Source organism: Ranitomeya variabilis, chromosome 3 (assembly GCF_051348905.1).
Source record: "Ranitomeya variabilis isolate aRanVar5 chromosome 3, aRanVar5.hap1, whole genome shotgun sequence".
NCBI classification, from domain to species: Eukaryota; Metazoa; Chordata; class Amphibia; order Anura; family Dendrobatidae; genus Ranitomeya; species Ranitomeya variabilis.
The window spans coordinates 608,173,571-608,200,202 of record NC_135234.1 but is presented as its reverse complement, the minus strand read 5'-3'; the positions used below and the strand labels follow the sequence as shown (position 1 = coordinate 608,200,202).

Below are 26,632 nucleotides of genomic sequence, written 5' to 3'. Positions count from 1 at the left end.
GGAGCGCCGCGTGCAGCGCCGAGGAGATCGGGACGTCAGAGGGTGAGTATAACCAATTTTTATTATTTTTACCATTACTATTGATGCTGCATATTGCTGCATATGCAGCATCAATAGTATAGGAGTAATCCCGCAGCGGAAATCGCAAAACAAACCTCGATAAATCTGCAGGGATAACCGCAGCGGTTTTGCCCTGAAGATTTATCAATTCCGCTGCGGGAGAACCCGCAGAGGGACGCCGCAAAGTGTGCACATGGCCTAAGAGCTTTTATACCTTGCAGCGCTGGGATCCTGAGTTCAAATCCCACCAAGCACAACATCTGCAAGGAGTTTGTATGTTCTCCCTATTTTTTTTTTTTGTGGTTTTCTTCCGGGTTCTCTGGTTTCCTCCCACACTCCACAGACATACTGATAGGGAATCTAGATTGTGATGGGGACAGTGCTGATAATGTATGTAAAGCGCTGTGGAATTAATGGCGCTATATAAGTGAGTAAAATAAATAAAATATACTGCAGCGACACAGACCTGTACTCATAGCCCATCCATCTGCAGTAACTTGCAAATGAATCGTGCACACGGACTGGCAGGAACTAGAGAAATCGATAAACTATAGTAGATGCAATAAATAATCCACAGTGATACTACAAATTGTTTGTGACTGAAAATATGGCGGGAGATCTGTGTAAAATATTATTGGGTTTCCTATCGACTCGAGTAGTATATGTGTAACAATCATTATTCCATAAAAAAATTTAAATAAAATAAACACTCATAATAACAACACCTATACATAAAGTAACTTAACCACAATTTGCAGATCCTCTTAATAAATAATCTGCTGCTTCTCAAATAGACCTGAACAGTACAGCAGGTTCAAAATAACCTCACTTTTTGCTCTTTATATTGTGCTGCTTCTTTCCATTTACGGTATATAATGAAGGAAACTTTTCCATAAAAAGTTGCTGCTTTGATGAAGGATAAGATTCGGAGGTCTTGATTGGTATTTGGTTGTGTGTTTTTATATACCTAACTGAGGATGACCCTTGTAGAGTTATCTCAGGCATTAGGGACTATGCTGGATATCAAATCTATGTACCTGGGACTAGAAATTCTGTATTTGTGGACAGTCCCAAATACGCTGATAGAGACTAGTGTGTGTTTCCTGGCGTTATAAGCTAAGTGAGGTTTGGTGGATCCCTGTTCTGTAATATGTAAGAAGAGTTAGGTAAGCAATTGGAAGCGGTTTCAATAGCATTTCTGTGATGATCGAGACCACCAATGAGATTTCTCCACTGGCATGAAGATATTTTTTGGCGTTAAGTCAGGATCTTCCTGACTCCATGTGTTAATTTGGAGCGGAGTAAGAGAGTAGTCTATATAAGAATCTAAATACGTGTAGAGTCTTGGGATGAGCACCATGTAGGGTGTCCTCTCCATCGTTAGGTGATTCAGGGGTGACAGACTTTCCTTCTCTGGCACATTTTGAAGTATAGTTTTAATGTAATGTTACCTTTGTAAGAAAAGAAAGGAAATCTTGTATCTATGTATAAAATATACTACCAATAATATACATATTATTTTTCACAATAATGATAAAAAATGTTACATTTCTTTTCTCTTTCAGAATTTCTCATCTCCTGTCTTTTGCTACCACTCTGTGCTCCCTTGAATCTGCCACCCTGGGGCTTCCAGACTTCCCAGCAGACAATTTGGCAGCAGCCGTTGGCATTTTGGTAAACTTTCTTCTAGTGATACAATTTCAAAGCTGTTCTTTAAATACCACAGGAAGGAGTCTTAAAGGGGTTCTGGGCAACCACTACTGGACAACCCCTTCTTAATCACTTTAGTGCCCCATTTAAAATAAAAAGAATGAATACTCACCTCCCACAATTGTGCCTTTCCTGCCAGAGGCACTATTTCTGGCGGGACGCTTGACATTGTTGCATCAAGTTACCGCCATAACCAATGTGATTGGCTGAAGCGGTTAAGAGACAAACAAATGCCATGTCACCCCTTGGGGAATAGTGGTGCCAACTTCGCAGGCCAATAACTTTGGCCGTCAGACAGCTACTTGTGGGTCAGAAACTGAATTGGGAGAACCGGAAATCTTACAGTTTGGCTGGAGTTATGCTTAACCTATGTAATATAAACATCACATAATCACAGAGAGGAGCAAAAAAGGGACAAGAGCATGAATTTAAACGTGGTTTAGTTTTATTTCCCCTCACAATAGTGAAGGGAGAGCGTTCTGCCAATTGCATCAGTGCTTAAATTTACCAAGCGTGGGATTGCTCTTTAATGATGTGGATCTGTTTTAGTATATCAGCTCAGACTGAGGACTTCTTTTGGGTAAAAGCAACAAGTCATAATACTTATTATTAAAACATTGGGAAGGCTGGGTCCAGATGGAGCTTAGAATTTCCCATACATATCCATTGCAAAATCCGCTTATGTTACATACACAAGCAACGATATGTACATATCTACGTGCTGTGTAGCATTGACAATTACTGGACACTACTAGTGGCTGTAGTTGTTGGCAAGTAAAAAATGATTTACAAAATGCTTAAAATGGGTTCTAAAAATGTAAAGTCACAATACTGCACCGCCCTGTGGCCGCCAGCCTATGCTTCCTGCTGCGCAATGAGGATATCCCAACACTGGGACAATTCACTGCTGCAGCCAATGACTGCTCCTAGCTTCCATTTTATTTTGTTATTTTAACATATTCAATATTCTACACCTTATTGATAAATGTAGACATTCAAAGCCTCTCGCTGATTTAAGTTATCTTCTCTCATACAAGATAAAATAATGTCTGAATGAGTTCTTATAATGGGGTATTTTAGATTTTGCTCAGGTTTCTGCTGGTTTGATAGTGAAGGAAAAAGCAAATAATCTTGGTTTTCCCACAAAAACTACAAAATTTCCTCCTCTTTCGCCCTACTGAGATACAAATTTAATGTACTGTAGTTATTTTGCATCCAGCAGTATTTTTATTTTATGGATCTTTACAGTCAGGTAGTTGCTGATTACCTGCCGGTTGTACTTTGGCGCTGATCTCTGCTGGGCCAGAACAGTCATGGACCGCTCCTGCCAGCGATTCTGTGACTTCCGGTGATGTCATGTCTTCAGAGCAGCTGCTTCTCTCTGATTGACAGCCATCTGCATATCAGCATGACATCGGCAGTCACCCCCCCCCCCCCCAGTGACAGAGCGGCTCCGGAGTGGAAGAGCTAGTCTGTTGATTTGAAGTAGCAGAATCGCCAACAGTAGCGGTCTGTGATCACTTTGAGCCAGTTCTGGGCAGAACAGGCAAGTAGTTAGCAACTGTTTCAGTTCTTGGCCCAATAGGAAAACCTAAAATAGTGCCAGACAACCCCTTTAAAGGGTTGTTTTACAATGGCAACCAATTTTGTTCTTATGGGCATCATAAACAGGGCCTCTTCATGAAGCACAGTGGAGGGCCAATATCAAAAAGTAGCTCTCTATAAGCCACGGTCACGCAAGCTTAGTTCATGGTCAACATACGGACCGCAATACCTGGACATACACATGAAGCTGGAAATTCAGGGCAGGAGATCTGCCGCTAGCCCGAGTATTGTGGTCCGTATACAGACCGTGAAATACACTAGTGTGGACAACCATTCCTCTTTATACCCCTTTTAGTGACTGCTGCAAGAGAAAGCCGAATCACAATCAGTGGGAGCTGTCTTAGGAATTTTTCTTATGATAAAACAATCTTTGTACCTAAACTACATGTAGCACATATTTATTTCTTAATGATTGGAAAGATGGATGTCTTTTATTATAGTTAATAAATGGTATCTCGTTAAGTGGTTTACGTTCTACTGCAGCTTTCCTGTTGGTTTACGGCAGAGGCCACGTGAATGTGCAGGAACATTTCTTGTTCTAATGTTTAAGAATAGGCTGGCAGCACGGAAATTATTGATTTATTTATAAAATTAATGAAATTGTCCATGGCCATTAAATCAGACACTAAACAGCCTTGACTTTGGAATGGTTGTTAGGATTATTATACTGCTTGTTCACTACATTTCATACAGAGTTAATGGTGCTCCTAAAAATACATCTGTAAGTATTTAACGCAGCACATTCCTTGTTAAAACATTACAGCTACTCTTGTTTATGTAATGACTTCTATAAATACGCAGCTTTCAGTTTATGGCGATCGAGGACACGTCTGGCTTTCCAGGAGTACCACCCGGCGGTACTCTCAATGAACTCTGCATATAATAGTGATTCAATTCATTAAATTGTTAAATGGGGGCCTCTTCCATCCCCGCTGCGTTGTCAGCTATGTCAGACTAACACCTAATTTGTTTTTCTTTTTATAACTGAAGAATGTGTTCCCCACAATGTCTTCCCAACAAGTCATTCAGAGACTTTATCCTTACACTGTGGTGTTGGGAAAAGAAGGCAGAACGGCCGTAGAGGACACCTTAAAGGTACATTTATCAAAATGAAATAATAGTCTGTACTAAAATATAATCTTTGGAGATACACTCCTCGGCAGTGAAATAGCAACAGTAAGGAAAAGTCATGGCATAATGGAAATCACAGGATCAATAGACATGTTAATGAAATGCAAATGATGAAAAAATGGAAACCACATTGAGGTTATTAATGGTTGTCTGAGGAATGTTCCTCCACACTGAATGCACTTGGGCACACAAATCATTAGAATCCGCTGCTGGCAGCTCCCTTGGTAATTGCCGACCATTGATATCCCAGATGTGCTCGATGGGAGACAAGACCATGGCCTGTCCTCCACAGGGTAGCACATTTATGCCATGCAGGCTGCTCACAGTAGCATGAGCAACACGTAGCCTGGCCTTTATGATGAAAAATGTTTCACATTCACAGATTGGCAATTGTTCATATCAACTGTTACACCATCAAATCAATGTAGCACTGTGCTGTTAGCGTACCTATAGAGGAGATTTGATGGGTCCGAAGACCATACATTATGCTTACCCACACAATAATCCCAGGAGTAGGATTGATGTGATCCCTCATGAAGGCCTTTTCATTGTGTTACTCATACGGTCTTCAGATGGAGACCTGAGGCTGCAATGGAGGTCTGTCTTCTTCAGGGCGAGTCCCGCTTTTTCTTTAATGCAATGATAGCTGGAGATTGGTCTGGAGACCACAGTATCAATTCCTTGAAGAGCCTTTCAAGACGGAATGTCACACTGATCATACTACCAGAATTATGGTGTGGAGTGGGATAATATATGGCAGCCGGTCCCCTTCAGTCTTCATTCCATGTACAGCTCTGGTCTTACATTGGTTTGGTGTTGGAATGAGTGGTACGGCAAGGCCAGGTCACATGTTGCGCTTGCTATTTGAACAGCCTGATTTGCCTAAACATGCTACCATGGTCTGCAGCGTCTCCAGGCTTGTATCCCGTCAAGCACGTATCACACGCCATTACTGGTGAGCAATTGCAAAAAAAGAGATGCCAGCAACAAATCTTGATGATTTGTGTGTCCAAGAATATTCCAGCTTGCAAGATGTTCTGCTAAGAAAAACTAAAGGAATTTGTAGAATTTTTGTGAAGTTTACATCACAGTAAATATTCAACCAAATGTTATGTATTGTGGTAATGTATTGTGTTTTGTGTGTAAAATGGTTGATCTGATAATATTTTTGTTATATTTTGCTATCCTAATGTTAAGCACTTTTTTTAATTTTAGAGATTTGATCTGCTTGATACAGGAAGTTCTCCTGTTTCCCTAAAAATTGTAAAAGTGGATCCAGATCGGAATGCTGATGGCCTCTTGGCTTCAGTCCATATTCAGACTAGTGACAAGGACATCACAATACAGGTGAAATACCTTATTTCTATATGTATGCGCAGTGTATATTCATTTAGTCACTTTTTAAGAATACTAATGTATACAATTTACCAGTGTGTTGTTTCCTTGCTTGAGGATCTATGCTAGGTATTAACCCACCCAAAAATATGAAATGTTATTTTCTCTTGGGAATGGTATAACTTAAAATGAACATGGTTTGCACATGACTTCAGGTTAGACTTCTTTCGATCACTATATTGAAAAGTGTTGAATACGCTCTTTAGTACAACGATGGCCTGCAAAATAAAGGTTACTCCATGGCCCAAATGAAAATTGTTAAACCCAGTGGATATACCACAGTACTGTACAAATTAATTGGGGCATGCAATTCAATGTTATTCCTCCCAGCCATTGACTGGCTCATGTCTGGACTTGTCAATGCCTTTCTTTTCCATGTCCAGATTTTTTTTCTTTGTAGTTAAAGGAGTTGTCCATTGAAAAAACATTATCATGTATACACTTGTTTTTAACTTGGGGTCCAACTGCTGGTACTTGTAACTTTCCTGTTAGAAAGGATGGCCAGTGCACATGCTCCATTCGTTTCATGGGCTGGCTCTTCCTGGCAGCCCTAAGTTAGAATGAGTGAAGATGTGGTTGGGTGTTACATTTGGCGCTCCATTTTGTAACTGTATAAAGATGTCCCATCAGGGATAAAAAATGACCAGATCTGCTGGTTGGTGCCAGTCCCAGCGGTAGGACACCCACTGATAAGCTAGTTGTCACCTGTCTTGTGAATAGGTGGTAACTTGTATTCACTGGACAACTTCTTTAAAGAAGCCCACCCATGACTTTTTTTCCCCTAAACATGTGTATGGTACAGTAGTGTGTTGTGTGTGTTAATATATTCATCTACCACCGTCATCCAACGCCATTCTGCTCCACTTCTGAGTGACATCACAGCTCTTCAGACTTTCCGGCTCACTTCATGCTCTGTGTCAGCCTCTTTCTGACACATCATGGACTTTCATTGTAAAAGCCACTACTGAATCACACAGAGCGCAGCGTGACTTGGAGAGTCTGAAGAACAGTGGTGTCACTCAGGAGAGGACTAGAACGGCACAGGATCTGGGAGAAGACAGCGGGTATTAACATAGTGACCATGCTGGATATACACATGCTTAGGTGAAAGCTCGCGAGAGGTATTCTTTTAGAGTACAATATAATTTCCTGTTTATTTCAGACTGATTCAAGTTACTTCTCATTGAGGTCGCCATTTTACTTTTCAAAATTATTACTTTGAAAAATAATACTGAAATTTCAGTTTGGAAAATTACTAAAGTAGTAGGTGAGGGAAATCAGTGTTTCAAGCATTCCATCAGCGCCACGTGCAGCAGAAACACTTTATAAAAGACATTGTGGAAGAAAACGATTATACAAGAGTATACTTTTATTTTGGAAATAATCCACATCATCCATGAAAATACCAGTGGAGATATCAAAAGAGAGATGGCATGACAATGGGGTCAGTGTCCATGCCTCAGTAGTGAGCTACTGATTTTTGAAATGTGACTACAGGACTAGCCAACCTGACTAGAAGCAACTTTCAGAAAGAAGTGTTTTCTGTCTTGGGCAAAAAAACACCAAGACTGGACTGTAGATAGTTTAATAAAAAAGTCACTTTTTTCTACTCATCATTGGAGTGCAATCCAAACCTCTTTGACTTGACCACATCCAACAAGCCCCAAAATATCTGCCTAAAGTGATATTTTAGGGGTGATTTACATCTGGTGGGCCAGAAGTACCCCATCCAAGTGAAGGCATTATGAATAGTGACATTAAGTGATGACGTAACTGCTGCCAGTTCTTCAGAAATACTTAACCAGTGGGAATGGCGTGTTACCACAAGACCTGGCATTCTGCCATTATTTTAGGTACACCAAAAACTTTGGTGCCCAATACAAGCTTGAATTATCGTAGTGGCCTGGAAGCTTTCTGATTTTAAACTGATAGAAATCCTCTGGTCTATGATGATGGCACAAACAGGAAATATGGATTGTGAAACAAAAACATAGGTGTGATCAAAGTTTTTTTTTTTATAACAAGAAAGATGTGCAGGAATCTGGTGGAATTAATGCCTAAGATGGTCAAGTAACCAACTGCATCAAACATTTGTGAAATAAATGAGTCTTTGTAGTTTTGCTTTTGTCTCTTTATTATCCCGTTGGTTTCATTCATTTGTCTTTAAGGTGCATATTTGTTTCCCACAGGTGCCAGCGGGTACACGGCCCATACAGTTACATTCCAGGTCATCACACTTCGTTAGAACCAGTACACATGATCAGCTATTGGCTGAGATGACGCAGTCCCATATGGTCAAAGACATGTGCCTGATTGGAGGAAAGGTAAATTGTGTAAAAATAAAAAAACTAACGTCCTTCATACTCACCTATATCAAGAAAAATTGTTTCCCCACACAATGAATAAGTAGTGTAGCAGTGAAGAAATAGAGATTAAATTAGTTATTTCTTATCCACTTTTCTGCCATTTCAAGAAATAGATAGTAATGTTTTCAGATTATAGGACGCACCTTTTTATAAGATTCATCCTAGGTTGTGTTAGCAGAAAATAGGAATAACATATTTCCTACTAATGAAAGCTTCTCAGTCATTGTAAAGAAGTTGAGTGATCAATATCACTAATAATTCACTGGTATAGAATTGTGAGGTCATAGATCTATTGTTTGTGTTGCTCTGCAGCACCTGTGTTATACACATTTAGCTTTACAGCATTGCCCACATTCTGCAGTGCACATATATACACATCACTACTGCTTGCTCATCACAACACCCTCAATTCTGCTTTGTATTGAAATACACAGCTCTGCTAGATACACACAGTTCTGTTGCATGCTCTGCTAAATGAACACACAAACCTGTGCCAAACCAACACATACCCACATAGCTACACCAACACATGCCCACGTGGCTACACCAACACATACCCACCTGGCCACACCAACACAGACCCACTTGGCCACACCAACACAGACCCACTTGGCCACACCAACACATACGCACTTGGCCACACCAACACATACCCACTTGGCCACACCAGCACATACCCACTTGGCCACACCAGCACATACCCACTTGGCCACACCAGCACATACCCACTTGGCCACACCAGCACATACCCACTTGGCCACAACAGCACATACCCACCTGGCCACACCAACACACACACTCCTATGCTACACCTACACATATACGCCTACACCAACACATACCCACCTGGCTACACCAACATATACACATTTGGCCACACCAACACATATACGTCTGTGCTACACCAACACTTACCCACCTGGCTATACCAACACATACACGCCTGTGCTACACCAGCACATACACACCTGGCTACACCAACATATACACACTTGGCCACACCAACACATATACGTCTGTGCTACACCAACACACACACACCTGTGCTACACCAACACACACACCTCTGCTACACCAACACCTATACGTCTGCGCTACACCAACACATACACACTTGGCCACACCAACACATTTATGTCTGTGCTACACCAACACTTACCCACCTGGCTACACAAACACATACACACCTGGCTACACCAACACATACACACCTGTGCTACACCAAAACACACACACCTATGCTACACCAACACATATACGTCTGTGCTACCCCAAAACATATACGTCTGTTCTACACCAACACTTACCCACCTGGCTACACCAACACACACAAACCTGTGCTACAACAACACTTACCCACCTGGCTACACCAACACATACACACCTGTGCTACACCAACACATACACACCTGTGCTACACGAACACATACACACCTGTGCTACACCAACACATACACACCTGTGCTACACCAACACATACACACCTGTGCTACACCAACACATATACGTCTGTGCTACCCCAACACATATACGTCTGTTCTACACCAACACTTACCCACCTGGCTACACCAACACACACAACCCTGTGCTACACCAACACTTACCCACCTGGCTACACCAACACTTACACACCTGTGCTACACCAACACATACACACCTGTGCTACACCAACACATACACACCTGTGCTACACCAACACACACAACCCTGTGCTACACCAACACTTACCCACCTGGCTACACCAACACACACAACCCTGTGCTACACCAACACTTACCCACCTGGCTACACCAACACTTACACACCTGTGCTACACCAACACATACACACCTGTGCTACACCAACACACACACACCTCTGCTACACCAACACATATACGTCTGTGCTACCCCAACAGATATACGTCTGTTCTACACCAACACCCACCTGGCTACACCAACACATATACGTCTGTGCTACACCAACACTTACACACCTGTGCTACACCAACACATACACACCTGTGCTACACCAACACATACACACCTGTGCTACACCAACACATACACACCTGTGCTACACCAACACACACACACCTCTGCTACACCAACACATATACGTCTGTGCTACCCCAACACATATACGTCTGTGCTTCACCAACACATACACACCTGTGCTACACCAACACACACCCACACCTCTGCTGCAACCTACACACTGGCCTCGATTCAACAATTCTGGCATAAATCGATTTGATAGAACGTTTTTGCACAAATTGGAATCGATCTCCTCAGAGAGAGAGAATTGTGCTGCTGCTTCCTTCTCTCAGTAATCTGGAAGGACACTGTGTCAGCATTCTTCTCGATCATAGGAAGCTACCTCTGGACTATAAGATGCGCATAATTTTTAGCAAGATTTCTCTTGATTTAAAAACATGTGGTTTATAGTAAAAAAATACATTGTATTCGAGTCTGAAAGCTAGAAAAAACATATTTACCATGCCTTTGTTCTCCAAGTTTTGTGACCCCACAAAGGTACTAAATGGTAGATAGTTTTGACTGCTAGAACCTCAGATTGTAGAAGACACCACACCTACACTGTCATGCTCTAAGCTTATGGCTGTCTTAATATGGATAATATCATTTTTGTCTTTTAGGGGTGTGGTAAAAGTGTTATTGCTAAAGAATTTGCCGATATGCTTGGTTACGAGGTTGAACCAATCATGCTGTACCAGGTAATGAGGCTGCACGGATGGATTGTACTTGTTTCAGTAATGTGTGCAATATCACAGTGTAATTATGTAAAGAGTTGCAGTCAGCTGCATTAGTAATCTTCAGTAATGTGAAAACAAAAGTTAGTGTAATTTGTAGGGGAAGAATAAGCTGCTACTAGACACTATGAGAAACCGCTGATCTCCCATAGGAGCAAGTGACCAGAAATGTGGGAATGCATCAGGCTCAATCCTTATTTCCCCCTTAACTGCTATCGAGTAAGTTTGTAATCACCAAAGCTTGTAAACACACCCCAATACTGTAGTACTTTAAGCATAATTAGTTTCATGCAAATTTCCCAGATTTTGTAGTAACCATGTGCCGGAATAAATCATTGTTATTCCCAAATGCTTGTTGGAATAGTTGTTGGAAGGTGTCATGGTCATTCAAGTACCATTTAGGCAACAGTCATAACTTTTAATTTCTTTGTTCATATAAAAATACTTATTAACAAAATATTGCTCTTGGTACTGCTGACTTAGTGAGGAGCAGTAAAGGGAAACTGAAATTTTGCACGGTAAGTAGACAATAAAGGGAATACGTCATCAGAAAATGGCCTAAAACAAAAAGAATACATTTAACACAAAATCCTGATATAAACAAGAATTCATTTTCCATCAGTAGATCCTCTGATCTCAGTGATTGGTGGCAGCACGGTTGATTGGTTGCAGTGGTGACATCACAGCAACAAAGGCCAGAGCTGCAGTGGAGGGGCATTAATGAACTAGAAGAGAATTAGTCAATTTGTTATTTTATATATCTCTGAACTTATGGGGGAATAGTATTTGAAATGGGGTCAAGCCTTTTATTTATTTTATTTTACTTGCCTATATAGCACCATTAATTCCACAGCACTTTACATACATTATCATCACTGTCCCCATTGGGGCTCACAATCTAGATTCCCTATCAGAACCCAGAGGAAACCCACATAAACACGAGGGGAACATACAAACTCCTTGCAGATGTTGTCCTTGGTGGAAATTGAAGCCAGGACCCCAGTGGTGTAAAGCAACAGTGCTAACCACTGAGCCACCGTGCTGCCCCTATGCGTTTTTGAGCAGGCTGAGCTCACAGTAGTTTTGTTAGCTTTGAACAGCTCGCATTGATTCAATTATTATAAAGAGGGTTTTGTTTGCATCAGTGTGAATAATTTCCCCTTGGTCATGGGCTATAAATAAGACCATGGTGTCTAATATGTTCGTGAGTGCTAGAATGAAATTTCATTGATTGCACTATATAGGTTTAGGACCGTCAAACTCATTTCTGTAAAATAGATGTTATTGTTGACTATGAGCCAATGATTTCAAGCATTACTTAAAAAAAGAATATCTTTATTTACATGGAGAATTTTCTACAGAAGAAGGAAGAAGGTCACTGAGTAATTGTACAAAGTATAAAGCCCGAGCAAACAAGCTCATTAAACAAAGCACCGAACTCTCAGCAGGGAAGTGTTTTTGCTTCTGAATTCCCATTAAATTAGACTCCGTAATGTGCGGTAATGAGCCCAAAATATATGGGTAGGGTTGGCGACCTTTTATTCAAGGTGTATAATGAAAGAGCACATGAAAAGTTAAAGTGCATTTAAGAAATTAGCTCCGGGTGATTTTGCACCGTTGGGGAGTTTATGCAGGATCAGGCTGATGTAGGGAATGCAATTATTTTCTTTCTAAACCGCCCATATCAGTGTTTGTTGCTATATTTAAGCATTTACAAATGTTTGGAAATTAAACGGTAACTTTCTCATAACTTTCAGAACAGGCTGTCATTCATACAAAAATAGCATTATATTCTCGCCATCATCGGATTGGCATTCTGCGTTTTCAGCAGGTTTTCCCCTCTGCATCAGAAGTCTGTTATGCGCCATTCTCTTTGTGCGCGACGCTTAGTCCTCCCTCTAGTTTCTCTTTCCCCCTTCCTATAGGCTTTTATAGGCACAGCAAACATTGTTGGTGACAGATTTAGGTAGTTTATGAGACTGAATGTCTGATAACTGGAGAAGTAAGCATGTTTTTGTTGATAAGATGTATGTAAGAATTGATTTTCTTACCTTGTACTATTGATTTATGGGATAAAAAGGTGTATTTACAATTTTAAAGTGAATCTGTTACCGTGAAAATGCAGTCAAATCTGTAGGTAGGATGTTATACAGCACAGGGAGACGAGTAGATTGATAATAGTTCAATGGAAAAGATTCAATGTAACCTGTGCTTTAGTCCTTTACACCTCTGGTCTCTATGAGATTTTTGGTTCCCTGGCTGGTCCCATCAGTGACTGACAGCTTTGTTTAAGAGTACATACTGAGATAGCTGTCAGTCACTGATAAGACCGCCGACGGGCCCAACAATCCCAGAAATAGCACAGATTTTAATGATTAAAACACAGGTATAAAATGGTGCCTGCAGATTGTACTGCTTTATCATGGTGACAGGTTCCCTTTAAGAAACATGGAAACAGTTATGCCATAAAGGAAAAAATCTGCATTTATTGAATAAACCATGTTTTCAGCGCAAGGAGACTTGTGATTTACAATGCATAGGCAAGCATGGTAGAAGGCAGAAGGAGGGCTGCATTCTTGGCAGTGAGAATCATGAGACGAGCGCCCAGGCACTACATGGTCCAGTGCCAATGTCCTTCAGTTTTTATTTCTAAAGTCTATTATTACAAAACAAATTTCTCATAACCCATGGGTCGGTGATGTTTTTTTGTTGTTGTATTTCTATATTATTTTACATTCACACGCAGTCAACTATATATCAGTACATCTCATTATGTAAGCTTAGTGGGTTTTTTTTGCCTATGCCATATTATGTACTTATTTATAGAAAACCTGCTATACTGCACTTCATCCCCACGCCCCGGTGCAGAAAAACCTTGGATCAGCGCTTGTGCACCTATTGAAGCTATTTGTAGATATTATATTTTGCAGCCAATTATAACAAACACCTTAAAGGTAAATTGCTTTGCAGAAATAGCAAAACAATGTTCAGGCCCCCCGCTGGGTTAAGTGTGAGAACCTAAGAGCACAAATGGTTTGCAGTGTTTGTTTCTACTTTATTCCGTAAGGCAACCATTGCATCGGAAATGAAATAGAATGTGTTGGTTGTTAAAGAGGTAGTTAGGTAATGACTGGTCCATTCTGTCAGAGAAAGAAGCAGAGTTCTGATAAGATATAATAGTTGCGTATTTTCATGTGTTCTATTAATTTATGAAATACAAATTAAAATGACGGATGCACTTTAACCCCTTTAGCTCGGGCCAGTTTTCACCTTCGTGAACAGGCCAAAGTTTACAATTCTGACCAGTGTCGCTGTATGAGGTAATAACTCTGGAACGCTTCAACAGATCCCACTGATTCTGAGATTTTTTTTTTGTCATGACATATTGGTCTTCATGTTAGTTGTAAATTTAGGCCAATATTTTTGGCATTTATTTGTGAAAATATCTGTATTTTGTCAAAAATTTCTAAATTTTTAAACTTTTCATTTGTATGCCATTAACTTTTTACTGAGCGTCAAAACGCCTTTTAACGGCGGCAATTAAGGGTACTTATTCCTCAGCGCTGCTTTTTAACGGCGCTGAGACATAAGGAAATACCACCCCTCGGAGTTGGAATTTCTCCATGGTCTCGGCTACCGGGGAAAAGTGAGACCCTAGAGAACATGATTCGGGTCAGTTTTTATCAACCCCAGTGTTGCAATCGCCGTTATTAATGAAATAATGGCGACTGCAAAAAATAAATTCCGATTTCCCATTTAATTTCTCTCTTCTCTGATGTGATCGCACATCAGAGGAGAGAGAAATTGGGTCCTCCAACCACCCCAGTACCTCTGGTGTCCCTCCATCGCCCCATATAGTCCCTTGGTCCCCGAAAGAAAATGGTAGGCACATGCGCTGTGCGCCCGCCGAGATCTGCCTGCACCTGGCAACAATTGGAAATTTTTCCTATTGGATCATTTTGGTCACTGTGATAGGGTCTATCACAGTGATCAAAATAAAAGAACCCCCTTAGTTAGGTAAAAATAATGAAATAAAAAAATATATTTATTTCCATTTTTCCATTAGGGTTAGAATTGTGCTAAAGTGTTTTTGGGCTAAAGTCGGGGTTAGGGTTGGGGCTAAAGTTTGGGTTAGGTTAGGCTTGTGGTTATGGTTGGGATTACGGTTAAGTGTGTGTTGGGGTTAGGGGTGGAGTTAGAACTGGGGGGTTCCACTGTTTAGGTACATCAGGGGATCTCCATACACGACATGGCGCCACCATTGATTCCAGACAGTTTTGTGTTCAAAAAGTCAAACGGTGCTCCCTCAATTCTGAGCCCTGTCATGCGCCCAAACAGTGACTTTCCCCCCACATATGGAGTATCGGCGTACTCAAAAGAAAATGGATCACAAAATTTGTTTTGACATTTCTCCTGATACCCTTGTGAAAAAAAAAAAAAATGGTTCCAAAGTAAATTTTTTGTGAAAAAAGTTAAATGTTCATTTTTTTTCTTCCACATTGCTTTAGTTATCGTGAAGCACTTGAAGTATTAATAAACTTCTTGAATGTGGTTTTGGGCACCTTGAAGGGTGCAGTTTTTAGAATGGTGTCACTTTTGGGTATTTCCTGTTATATTAACCCCCGAAATTCACTTCAAATGTGAGGTGGTCCCTAAAAAAAATGGTTTTGTAAATTTTGTTGCAAAAATGAGAAATCACTGGTCAACTTTTAACCCTTATAACGTCCTAACAATAAAAAAATTATGTTTCCAAAATTGTGCTGATGTAAAGTAGACATGTGGGAAATTTTATTTATTAACTATTTTGTGTGACACCACTCTCTGATTTGTGCTATGTGAAATTTCCACTGCAATTCTGCAACTCCCTGCCGTGGGTATAACGCATGCAGAATTGGCATGCATTTTCCTGCTAAACACTAGCGTTTTGCAAGCGTAGTTAGCTTGCAGAATGCTAGCGTTTTCCAAGCGATCTGTAGCATCGCTTGGAAAACTGATTGACAGGTTGGTCACACTTGTCAAGCAGAGTGCTTGACAAGTGTGACCAACTTTTTACTATTGATGCCTATACAGCATCAATAGTAAAAGATAGAATGTTAAAAATAATAATAAAAATATTTATTTATTCTCACCTTCCGATGGCCCCCGATCTCCTTCCCAGGAATTGTCCTTTGCGCAATGCATCCCTGGGAACGGAAGCAGCCACGTGCGCCGCTGAGAGACGGGAGGACTCTAGGGGCCATCGGAAGGTAAGTATATCAATATTTTTCATTTTAATTCTTTTTTTAACAGAAATATTATTCCCATGGGCCTGGAGGAGAGTCTCCTCTCCTCCAGACCCAGGTATCACCACACATGATCCGCTTACTTCCCGCATGGTGGGCATAGCCCCATTCGGAAAGTAAGCGGATCAATGCATTCTTATGTGTGCGCAATCGCCGCGATTCCGCACACAGAATGAGCATGCTTCGTATTTTTCCGCGATGCGATTTCGCCGCGGAAAAATATGCAGCATTGGCACAGCATTGTGGAATCCCATTGAATTCAAAGGGCTGTGTTGTGCATGCGTTTTCGCGGTGAAAAAACATGGCAAAAACGCATACAATCCGCAACGTGTGCACATAGCCTTAAGGGTACAAAAATTAAAAGTTTGAAAATTTCAAAATTTTCTAAATTTTTGCCAAATTTCAGTTTTTTTCATAAATAAACGCAAGTTATATCAAATAAATTTTACCACTAACATGAAGTACAGTATGTCACAAAAAATAATCTCCGAATCAGTAAGATATGTTGAAGCGTTCCAGAGCTATAACCTGACAGTGGTCAGAATTGTAAAAATTGGCTTGGCCATTAAGTACAAAATTGGCTCTTTCACTAAGGGGTTAAACCAGAGAGTTATGTCACACAAAATGATTAATAAATAATATTTCCCATATCTCAACTTTACATCAGCATCACTTTTTAAACATTTTATTTATTGTTATGAAGCTAGAAAGGCTAAACATTTATCAGCAATTTCTTAATTTTACAACAAAATTTACAAAGCAAATTTTTGTAGATTCCACATTACATTTAAAAGGAATTTAAGGGGCCTATGTGATAGAAAATACCCAAAAGTAGAAGGAAGAAATTAACATTTTACTTTTTCCCTCAAAAATGTTGATTTACCACCTAAGTTTTCATTTTCACAAGGGCAACAGGAGAAAATGGACCATACAATTAGTTGAGCAATTTCTCCTGAGTATGCCGATACCCCATATGTAGTGTAAAACTACTGTGTGGGCGCACAGCGGGGCTCGGAAGGGATGTAGCACCATTTGACGCTTAGAGCGCAAAATTGGCTGGAATAGATAGTGGACTCCAAGTCACGTTTGCAGTGCCTAAGCAGTGGGAACAGAGCACATGTGACCCCATTTTGGAAACTACACCTCTTAAGGAATTAAACTAGGGGTGTATTGAGCATTTTGAACTTTCTTCCGATTCAATTAATTTTATAACATTAGACTGAGTAAAAGGAAAATTACCATTTATCCCATAAAATGTTGATTCGTCCCCAAGTGTTTAATTTTCAAAAGGAATAATAGGAGAAAATATCTGCAAGGAGTTTGTATCTTCTCTCCGTGTTTGCTGGGTTTCCTCCAGGTACTTCGATTTCCTCCCACACTCCAAAGACATACTGATAGGGAATTTAGATTGTGAGCCCCATAGGGGACAGTGCCAATAATGTCTGTAAAGCACTGTGGAATTAATGGCGCTACATAAATGAGTTAAATTAAAATAAAATGTACAACTTTTTACACAATTACTCCTGAGTACTTCAATACCTCATGTGGTCAAAAACGAATTTTAAGGCACACTGTAGCACTCAGAATGGAAGAAGCTCCATATTGAAGTTCAGATTTTTGCTGGAATGGTCTGAAGGTGCTATGTCACATTGGCAGAGCCTCTGAGGTGACAGAAGCCCCCCATAAGTGGCCTAATTTTACAAACTACACCCCGCAATGATTTTATCTAGGTGTGCAGTGAGCATGTTGACACTTTTTGTGCCTCACAGAATTTTATACCATTGGGCGGTGAAGAAAAAATAATTACATTCTTTCCACTAAAATGTTCTTTTAGCACCAAATTTTTAGTTTTATAAGGGCTAATAGGAAAATATTACCAATTGCTCCTGAGTGTGCCAATACCCTACGTGTAATCGGGAACTACTTTTCAGGCACAGTGGAAAACTCAGAAGGGAAGGAGTGCAATGTTATAGTGCAGATTTATAGTGCAGATTTTAATGTTACGGTTTGCAGGTGACATTGCCCACTGGAAGAGCTCCTGAGGCACCAGATCAGAAGAACACCCCCCACGTCCCCCCGATTAGTGACACCATTTTGCAAACTAAAGCTCTCAATGAATTCATCTAAGGATGCAGTGATCATATTGACACCACAGGTGTGCCACAGAATTGTTATGCCATTGGGCAGTGAAGAAAACATAATTACAATTTTGCCACCAAAATTTTGTTTTAGCCCCAGATTTTACATTTTCACATGGGGAAATGGGTGAAAATGGCCCAAAAATGTGTCTCTCAATTTCTGCTGAATGTAGAAATACTTCATATGTGGCCATACAGTAAAGTGTAGCCACACGGAGAGACTCTGAAGGGACAGAGCGCTATTGACCTCCTGGCGCACAGATTTTCCTAGAATAGTTTGCAGACTCCGTATACAGAGCCCCTAAATGCTAGAAGAGCAGAATCCATCCTCAAGTGATCCCATTTCAGAAACTAAAACCTTTGGGAATATATCTACAGGCTGTTTATCTCCATGGCTGTTTTCAAGCAGCAGTGGATGTTGCTGACTGAAATGTACAAATCTGCTATATTGTAGTGCCTCTACATTTTTGTGCCCAGTTTGTTGTTGTGTCTAGTATATCATACCCAGCTCATGTTTCTGCAGACATGCACCCGTAAATTAGGCAGCCTCTCATCTCTACAGAAATGCCAAACATGTGGACGCTAAATATGGTTTAGGCGCACTGGGGCTCAGAAGGAAGGGGTGTGAATAGGGCTGTAGGGGCATTTGAATTTTGGAGGCCAGAATTTGCTGAATTTCTTTTAGGGGGCGAAGAACCATTTCACTTTTCCAGCACCTTTGTGCTACCAGTGATGTGGAAGCCCCCTATATTTCCATTGAGAGATGACGGATCTGAGTTGAGGCTTTTTTTGTGTGGATTCAATTGATCTTTAACTGGAAACATTGTACATACATAAATACAAATAATTACAATGACGTGTATGCACTATATAAAATAGAGCTAAAAACATGATACGCCACCAATACATTTAAGGAATTTATTAACAAAATAATTAAATAAAAATAATTGACATCATATGATTACAAAACATGAAAAGAAAGAACCACCAGGTGGCAAAAGGAATACAGGGTTCCACATAGGGTATGGTTTTTTTAAATAGACTTTAGGGTAAGTTCACACAGGACGTTTTTGCAGCGTTTTTTTATGCTAATTTTCAGCTGCTTTTTACAGTACCAGCAAAGCCTATGAGATTTCAGAAATCTCATACACACACATTGGTTTTTTTGTGTGATCAGTATTTTGTGCTTTGCTGCGTTTTTTTGGACATAGAGCATGTCACTTCTTTCAGAGTTTTTGCTGCGTTTTTTCACCTATTGACTTGAATGGGTGTTGAAAAAACGCAGGTATCATTATTTGCTGCGTTTTTGCTGGTGAAAATCCAAGGACATTAGCATGGACAAAGAGAAAAAACGCAGCAAAAATACGCAGCAAAAAAATGCACCAAATACGCACCAAAAACGCACCTAAACCTGCATATTTGACGCAGCTTCTTTCCTGCCAAGAATATCAGGTTTTGCTGCAGAAAAAAAAAGCAGAAAAAACGCCCCGTGTGAACTTACCCTTACTCAATAGAATAAGTTTGAATAAATACACAGAATAACATTTATATAATTATTAAAAATATGTAATATAAATCAATAAATACATAAGTAATATTAACAAACTAGGTATCACAAAATCCAGCAAGAATTATTAATCGATTTATATGTAGTCAGCAAAAGACTATGAGCATAATGTATCACCAAATCCAACAAAAAATATTATGAATCAATTTATGTAGTCAGCAAAAGACTATGAGCAAAATATTACCACATACAAGTGTATTACTGTGAATGATAAAAACATTAAGAATACCATGTAATTATGATTAAATAAAACACCAGTCTGATTAGTCTGGCATGACTTGTTTGCTACAAACCCATGCTGGCTCTGGTTAATTACTGTTTTCTTATCAAAGTACCAAAGTACTTACATACTTATTGTTTAATAACTTGTTCAAAGCTTTCCTGATATAGAAGTAAGAATCACTGGCATGTAATTTCCTGGCTCTGTCTTCTTTCCTTTTTTGAAGATAGGTACAACATTTGGCATTTTCCAATCTCCTGGGACTTCTCCTGTTCTGCAGTAATTTTCAAAGATTCTGGCTAGTGGTTCTGCAATTTCCTCTGCTATCTCTTTTAGTGCACTAGGATGTAATTCATCTGGACCAGGAGATTTAAATCCATTTACATTAGCTGTGTGCCCTCACCATCTCTCTGTTTATAGATAGTGTGGATTCTTTTATTCCTTCGATAGCACAGTGAAGATCAGTTGATGCAACATGTGCTTTCTTAGGGAACACAGATGCAAAATAGGTATTTAAAAGTTCGGCCTTCTCAACATCATTTTTGACCATTTCACTCTCTTCATTCTGTAAAAATCCTATAGCATCTTTGACTATTCTTTTGCTTTACCCTTGCAAGCCTCACTTCACACGTTTCGAACACATATAATGCTCTTAGTCCTCAGTTTCCTCAGTTTTTAACTGAGGACTAAGAGCACTATACGTGTTCGAAACGCGTCCAGTTATTCAAGACATTCCTTCCTCCAGTATGCACTGGTTTGTCAAGCGCTTACTTTTAAAATTTGTCCAAATAAAGACTTTTGATTTTATTTCCTGAGCTGGATACCTTCATTTTCATGTATAAGAAGACCCACAACTTTTAAGAAGATTTTATTTTTTAACTGGAAAAGTTGGGGGGTCGTCTTATACGCCGGAAAATAGGGTAAGAACTATGCTACAATTATTATAAGAGCTATACAACATTTCTATTTGGAGGTATTTGCTAATATTATTTTTATTGTTACACCTACTACATGTTGGGGTAGGATCTTAGAGATGGGAATATTCCTTTAATTCTCATTATTATTATTGCTTGTGAATTGATTTGTGCAGGACATGACAGCCAGAGATTTGCTGCAGCAGAGGTACACACTACCAAATGGTGACACTGCCTGGAGACTGTCTCCTCTTGTCATGGCTGCATTAGAAGGAAAACTTGTCATTCTTGATGGTATCCATCGTGTCAACCCTGGAACACTAGCTATTCTTCAAAGGTTGGTAGCCACAGATTCTGTTCATTATCTCGGAATACGCAAGAGTTATAAAAAATGTATGAATCAAGAGCTCTAAGACATACATAAAGCTGGCCGTCGGCTGTCATACAGCTCTATTAATAGAAGATTTGTCAAGTCTCTATCTGAAGGCACCATGAAAAAGAGAAATGCTGAGTTATAGGGTATATTTATTTAATGATCTGATTCAGAAGTATTCTCATAAAGAGGTTTTTTTTTTTAAGTGTTCCTCCTGCCCACACACTGCAAAAATGAAGGTATACATGAAGAACTGAGCTGTCAGCCATTCTGTGTGGGCGGCTGAATCAGGACTAACATTGCCTTTGAGTTCCTCGTACCTCCAAGCTCAGGGTTTTCCCTTTCATCATGTGTTGTCCTGAAATAGTGTAGTTACGGAAATCTGTTATCTAATTTAATTTAGGCAGCACATTACCAGTTATGATACGTAGTGCCTGATTGAGAGCTTTCTCTCGATCCACACTAAAACCAGTACTAGTGTCACCATTGTTTTTGACCAGTTTGCCTTCAATGTTTTTTTCTGGTATGGCAAAATAAATTACTAAGCTTCTGCTATGTTTTACAATGTTAAACACACACGTCATACAAATGGCACACGGATGCCATCAGTGTGTTCTACGAATTTTATACGGACACATAGACTTTTACCGGCCCTTGTCATCCATGCTGCCGGTAAAAAAACGGGCATGTCTGTGTGGTTTACACGGACACAAGGTCCATGGACAGCAGCATAGGTTGTAATGGGTACGTGTGGCATACGTGATAAAGCAGATGCCACATGTATTGCAATCACGAACATGTGAAGGGGGTATTATGTAGAGAAGATGTAATTCAGAGGATAACACTGGGGAACACAATTTTTTAAGAGTTAGGTCAGGCAACTGTTCTTAATTAATTTTTGGATGCTGAATCCAGAAATGATCTCAGTTTTTCTCTATCAAGTCAAGTTTTTGAACTATAGGATTTTTGTCTTCTCAAAAATATGTAAACTACTGTACCTAAAAAGTGTTTTGTTTTTTTTTAAATAGTACAAATATGAACAAAAAATGAAATATATAAGAAATAGGCATGACAAATATGTTTTTTAACACTAGTGTTTAACTTGAGGACAATCACGTTTGATGCTCCAGCAATAGTCGGCCATCATATGTACATCCCTGCTTGCACACTATGTGAGGGGCCCATGGCTTATCTTGATCACCGAGTTTTACTTTAAAATATGCAAAATATGCTTGTTTGACAAATGCACTGATGTTTGCCCTTTGAACTGGAATGGTGAAAACACCACAAATGTAGCAGAAGGAGTCAGGGTTGTTTAGGCATTTATGACGAGAGGAAGAAGGAGCAGACATGATCTGAAACAAAGGAAATATGTACATGTGTAAATAAAACACTGAGATGGAAAGTTACAAGCTTGAAAACTAACAAAGAAAAAAATCATAAAAGATATATAAATTACAACTAAGTGCCCAATGTAAAGAGAAAAGCTATCACAAATCCTATTTATTCCTACTATGATACATTTTTTGTGTAAAGATATTGATAATTATGACGTATTGGGAGCTGCACACACCTCTCACCACACTGTTTCAGTTGTGACTACTCTTACAAGTTGCCACGTAGCTCTACAGTATATGAGTCAAATTGTAATCAGATAACAAGTCTTATTACAGATATCAGTGCAATTGTGCTTCTCTGGCAGGTAAGTTGTGGAGGAAAAACTTGACGTGCTAGAAAAAAACTGACTACATTTTTGGAATCAGCATGCCAATTTTAGTATAAATCAGCTCAAAAACCTAACTCAACAGAAATTTTTTTTCAAATTGTTCCCCAGTGTAATAGGTGGGTCATGGTGTCTGCTCAATAATAAGTCAGGCTTCCTGCACTATCGTGTATTTTCAAAAATTGAACACCTCCTTCTCATGATCAATGTCTACAATAGTGCAGTCCGGTAATGCTGACACCATAAAACTGTTCAACAAAATCAGAACGACTTTAGTTTTTGTTGTATTTTCAGTTGAGTGCATTATGTAAGCTCTCCGGTTGCACCTTTAAATTCATCTAGGTTTCATCGCTCACTGATTATTTTTTTTACAGCAATTTGCAGCACGTGAAACATATTATTTTGCAGCTTTATCCAATACTATAATATAACAAATAGTAAATCGTAAAATGGTCTTCAATGATTTTTGAAAAATCTTTTTATTTAGTTTTAAGGTAACAACAACAAAAAATGTCACATGCCTATTTTAGGTTACAAAATATTGGAAAATCAAAGAAAATTGTTCAAACTACGGGAGCTGGAAGCTTATCTTTTAACCATATCACATAAAATACATGAGGATATTTGAGGAATGCTGGAATATACCAGCTAGGAAACCCTGTACGGGAACGGTCACACATCTCGCAATGCCTTCCATTATGAAACCTAGATGGCATTCCTTTGTCATCGTCCTGTTCAAGTCTCCAACCTCCAGATATCTAAAGTCCCTTCAAGTGTTCTGAACAGTACCATTCATTTACTGAAGTAGACGGACTAAATCTTGTATCTCCTCCCTGTCATAGTGGATTTCCATTTTTTAAAACTCTTGCATGTTGTTCTTGATGACGTTCTGTATCAAGTTGATCTATACGGATTGATTGGAATATGACATCTGGAGTCTTAGGCTCTAACAACTGATGGAAGAGACATTGTAAGACGATTTTGGACTTAGTAGCGCTACGTGTTGTACCGTCCACTGGTGAATAAAATTGCCTGTGCTTCAAAGGGAACATTTAGCTTCCATTGTCTGTGTATATAGACTGATCTGAACATACACTCCCATAGCACAATGGCTTAAGTTAGAAAGGAGATTTGAGATTTTGACACTTTGGGCATGTTGTAATTCTATCTGGCTTTATATTGAAACCATACAAGAGGGCTTGCGTCAGTTTGAAGTAGGTTTCCCGCCATCGTCCATAAATGTTTTCATCTCCTAACCCTGCCTCAACTGTCCAGCATCTTTTCTGTAATATATTGTAATTTCTGTAATAAATTGATTTGCTCTCCACCTGGACTTGCATAACACTTTCGGGTCCTCTTTAAGGAAGTGGTTTCTCAATTCTCAGACCATTATATCACAAGGAAAATGATACTCTGTGTGATGTTTGGCCCTACATATCATCCAAGGTGTGTCTCTGGGCCACTACACTTAGATCTAGTACTCTTGACTTACAAAACACCTGTACCCATGGGATATTTGATGAAATTACCATCTGGAAGTGAGAACCTACTTTTGATCTTCTGTATTGAGAGCCATCTCATTTCCTCCATGCTCATCAGATCCCTCTTTGTCACAGTGTCCTTTTTTCTCCACACCATGGACCAACCACCCTTCTTGCTCAGTGAGATCTATGGGTAGGCCAACAGAGGCATCCCTTTAGAAATAGAAAAAAGGAGTTTACAAACATTCTGACCTTTTTCCATGAGACTATGGTATCTAACAAAAGGGCTGAACATTTAACCAAATGAAGAGGATTTGCTACCTTTGCATGTAACAGTGCCATCAAATCCCATGGTGATGCCACCAATTCAGTGTTTGAGTAATAGGTAGCATCTCCAGTCAATTACATGTCTGAGGATTTTTTAAAAGAAGAAAATATGTAAGCCCATTATAGTACAATAACATGACTATTATTTATTAATGTTGTCCCCTGCCAACCCTGCCGGCTTTTTCGGTGGTCCCTGTCAGTCCTGCAGCAATGACGATATTGTAATTGATGGAGATGAGCTGCAGGAGATTGAGGCCGTGTTCACACATTGTGGCCACAGAGTGATTTTTGCCCCTTTTTGTAAGTAAAATTGTCAGGGTAAAAGTTTTGCCACATTTTTAATTAAATTGCAGCATAGTCATGTGAACACAGCTTGAATGTGGAAGTAATTCTTATTTTATTTAAACACCATCTGCTTTTTAAAATATGTCGGACAATCCTTTTAACTATGAAAATGTGATACCCACATCGATGTTCGAATATGTAGATGGTCTCCTCTTCAGGCTTGTAGAAGAATGATGTTACATTCAGTTTTTGCAATATTTATAACATTTCAAGTCTTTATGTAATATTTATGAAAGGTTATTGAAGCAGCATTAATAGCTCATGTTCAGAAACGTTAAGTAGGCTGGAATTTAACATACTCCCTGTGTGAATGGTGAGCATGGATGGGATTATGGTTAATGATTTATTCAAATAGGAATAAAGGAAATTCATTTTGCATGGCTGACTGCTGTGTACTCTTGATGGCCATCTGTGTGCAAGCCCTGGGAGCACGGTATAGAATAAGCATTTTATGAGGAACCTGTTCATCTGAAAAGTATCTAAGTCAAGTAGGATAGAAAGGTAACTTCTTCTTCAGTTCCCTTAATGAGAGGCTTTTATAGGAATTGATGTAAGGTAATATGTTGTATTAAACACACATTTATCTAAAAAGGTTTTATTTAATAATAGTTTTTTTTTAGAATATAATAGTAGTATACCTATTTTGTTTGGAAACTTATTTTAATGTGTGATACTAATACAATTAAGAATCGATGAGCAATCCCCAGGTAATCGGAGGGCTGGCTATGTAGTCTTCTCGACATAACCAAAGTGAGCTTTTTTGTGAAATCATCTACTTTGTCTTGTGTTTATAGGTTAATTCATGACAGAGAATTAACTCTTTATGATGGTACGAGGCTACTTAGAGGAGATCGGTATCAGTTTTTAAAGAATGAGTTACATCTGTCAGATGCAGAGCTCCAAGAAAGGTAAATTACACATTTTTGCACCAATCGACTAATACATTAACACCACCTACTTATTATTGTGTAGGTCTTTCTTCTGTCACAAAAATAGCTGTGAACCTTTGAAATATGCTCTCTATGTGACCTAAAGTCATCCCTTGGCATTTTGTCTGTCCTATAATTTGCAAAGTTGGTTCTTGGCGCAGCAGTTCACACAGATTGGTTTGTGATCCGGAAAGTTTTGAAGTCGGGTCAACACCTTGACTCTGTGTCATATTCCACAAACCATCCCTGAACAAATTTTGCCATCTGGCAGGGAACATTATCCTTCTAAGGCCGGGATCACACATACGCAAGATACG

At 39.4% G+C, this 26,632-nt stretch overlaps 1 protein-coding gene across 4 annotated transcripts in view; it reads left to right on the top strand.

The window, feature by feature from the left end:
- Window positions 1-26,632, top strand: part of VWA8 (von Willebrand factor A domain containing 8) — a 523,579-nt gene that overhangs the window by 161,733 nt on the left and 335,214 nt on the right. For all 4 annotated transcript variants that reach the window (XM_077297321.1, XM_077297318.1, XM_077297319.1 and 1 more), the window contains exons 9-15: window positions 1,626-1,734; window positions 4,366-4,470; window positions 5,722-5,853; window positions 8,091-8,225; window positions 10,903-10,980; window positions 21,314-21,474; window positions 26,181-26,294. In XM_077297321.1, the coding sequence (XP_077153436.1) occupies window positions 1,626-1,734; window positions 4,366-4,470; window positions 5,722-5,853; window positions 8,091-8,225; window positions 10,903-10,980; window positions 21,314-21,474; window positions 26,181-26,294 (834 nt within the window). The remainder of the gene's footprint in view (window positions 1-1,625; window positions 1,735-4,365; window positions 4,471-5,721; window positions 5,854-8,090; window positions 8,226-10,902; window positions 10,981-21,313; window positions 21,475-26,180; window positions 26,295-26,632) is intronic.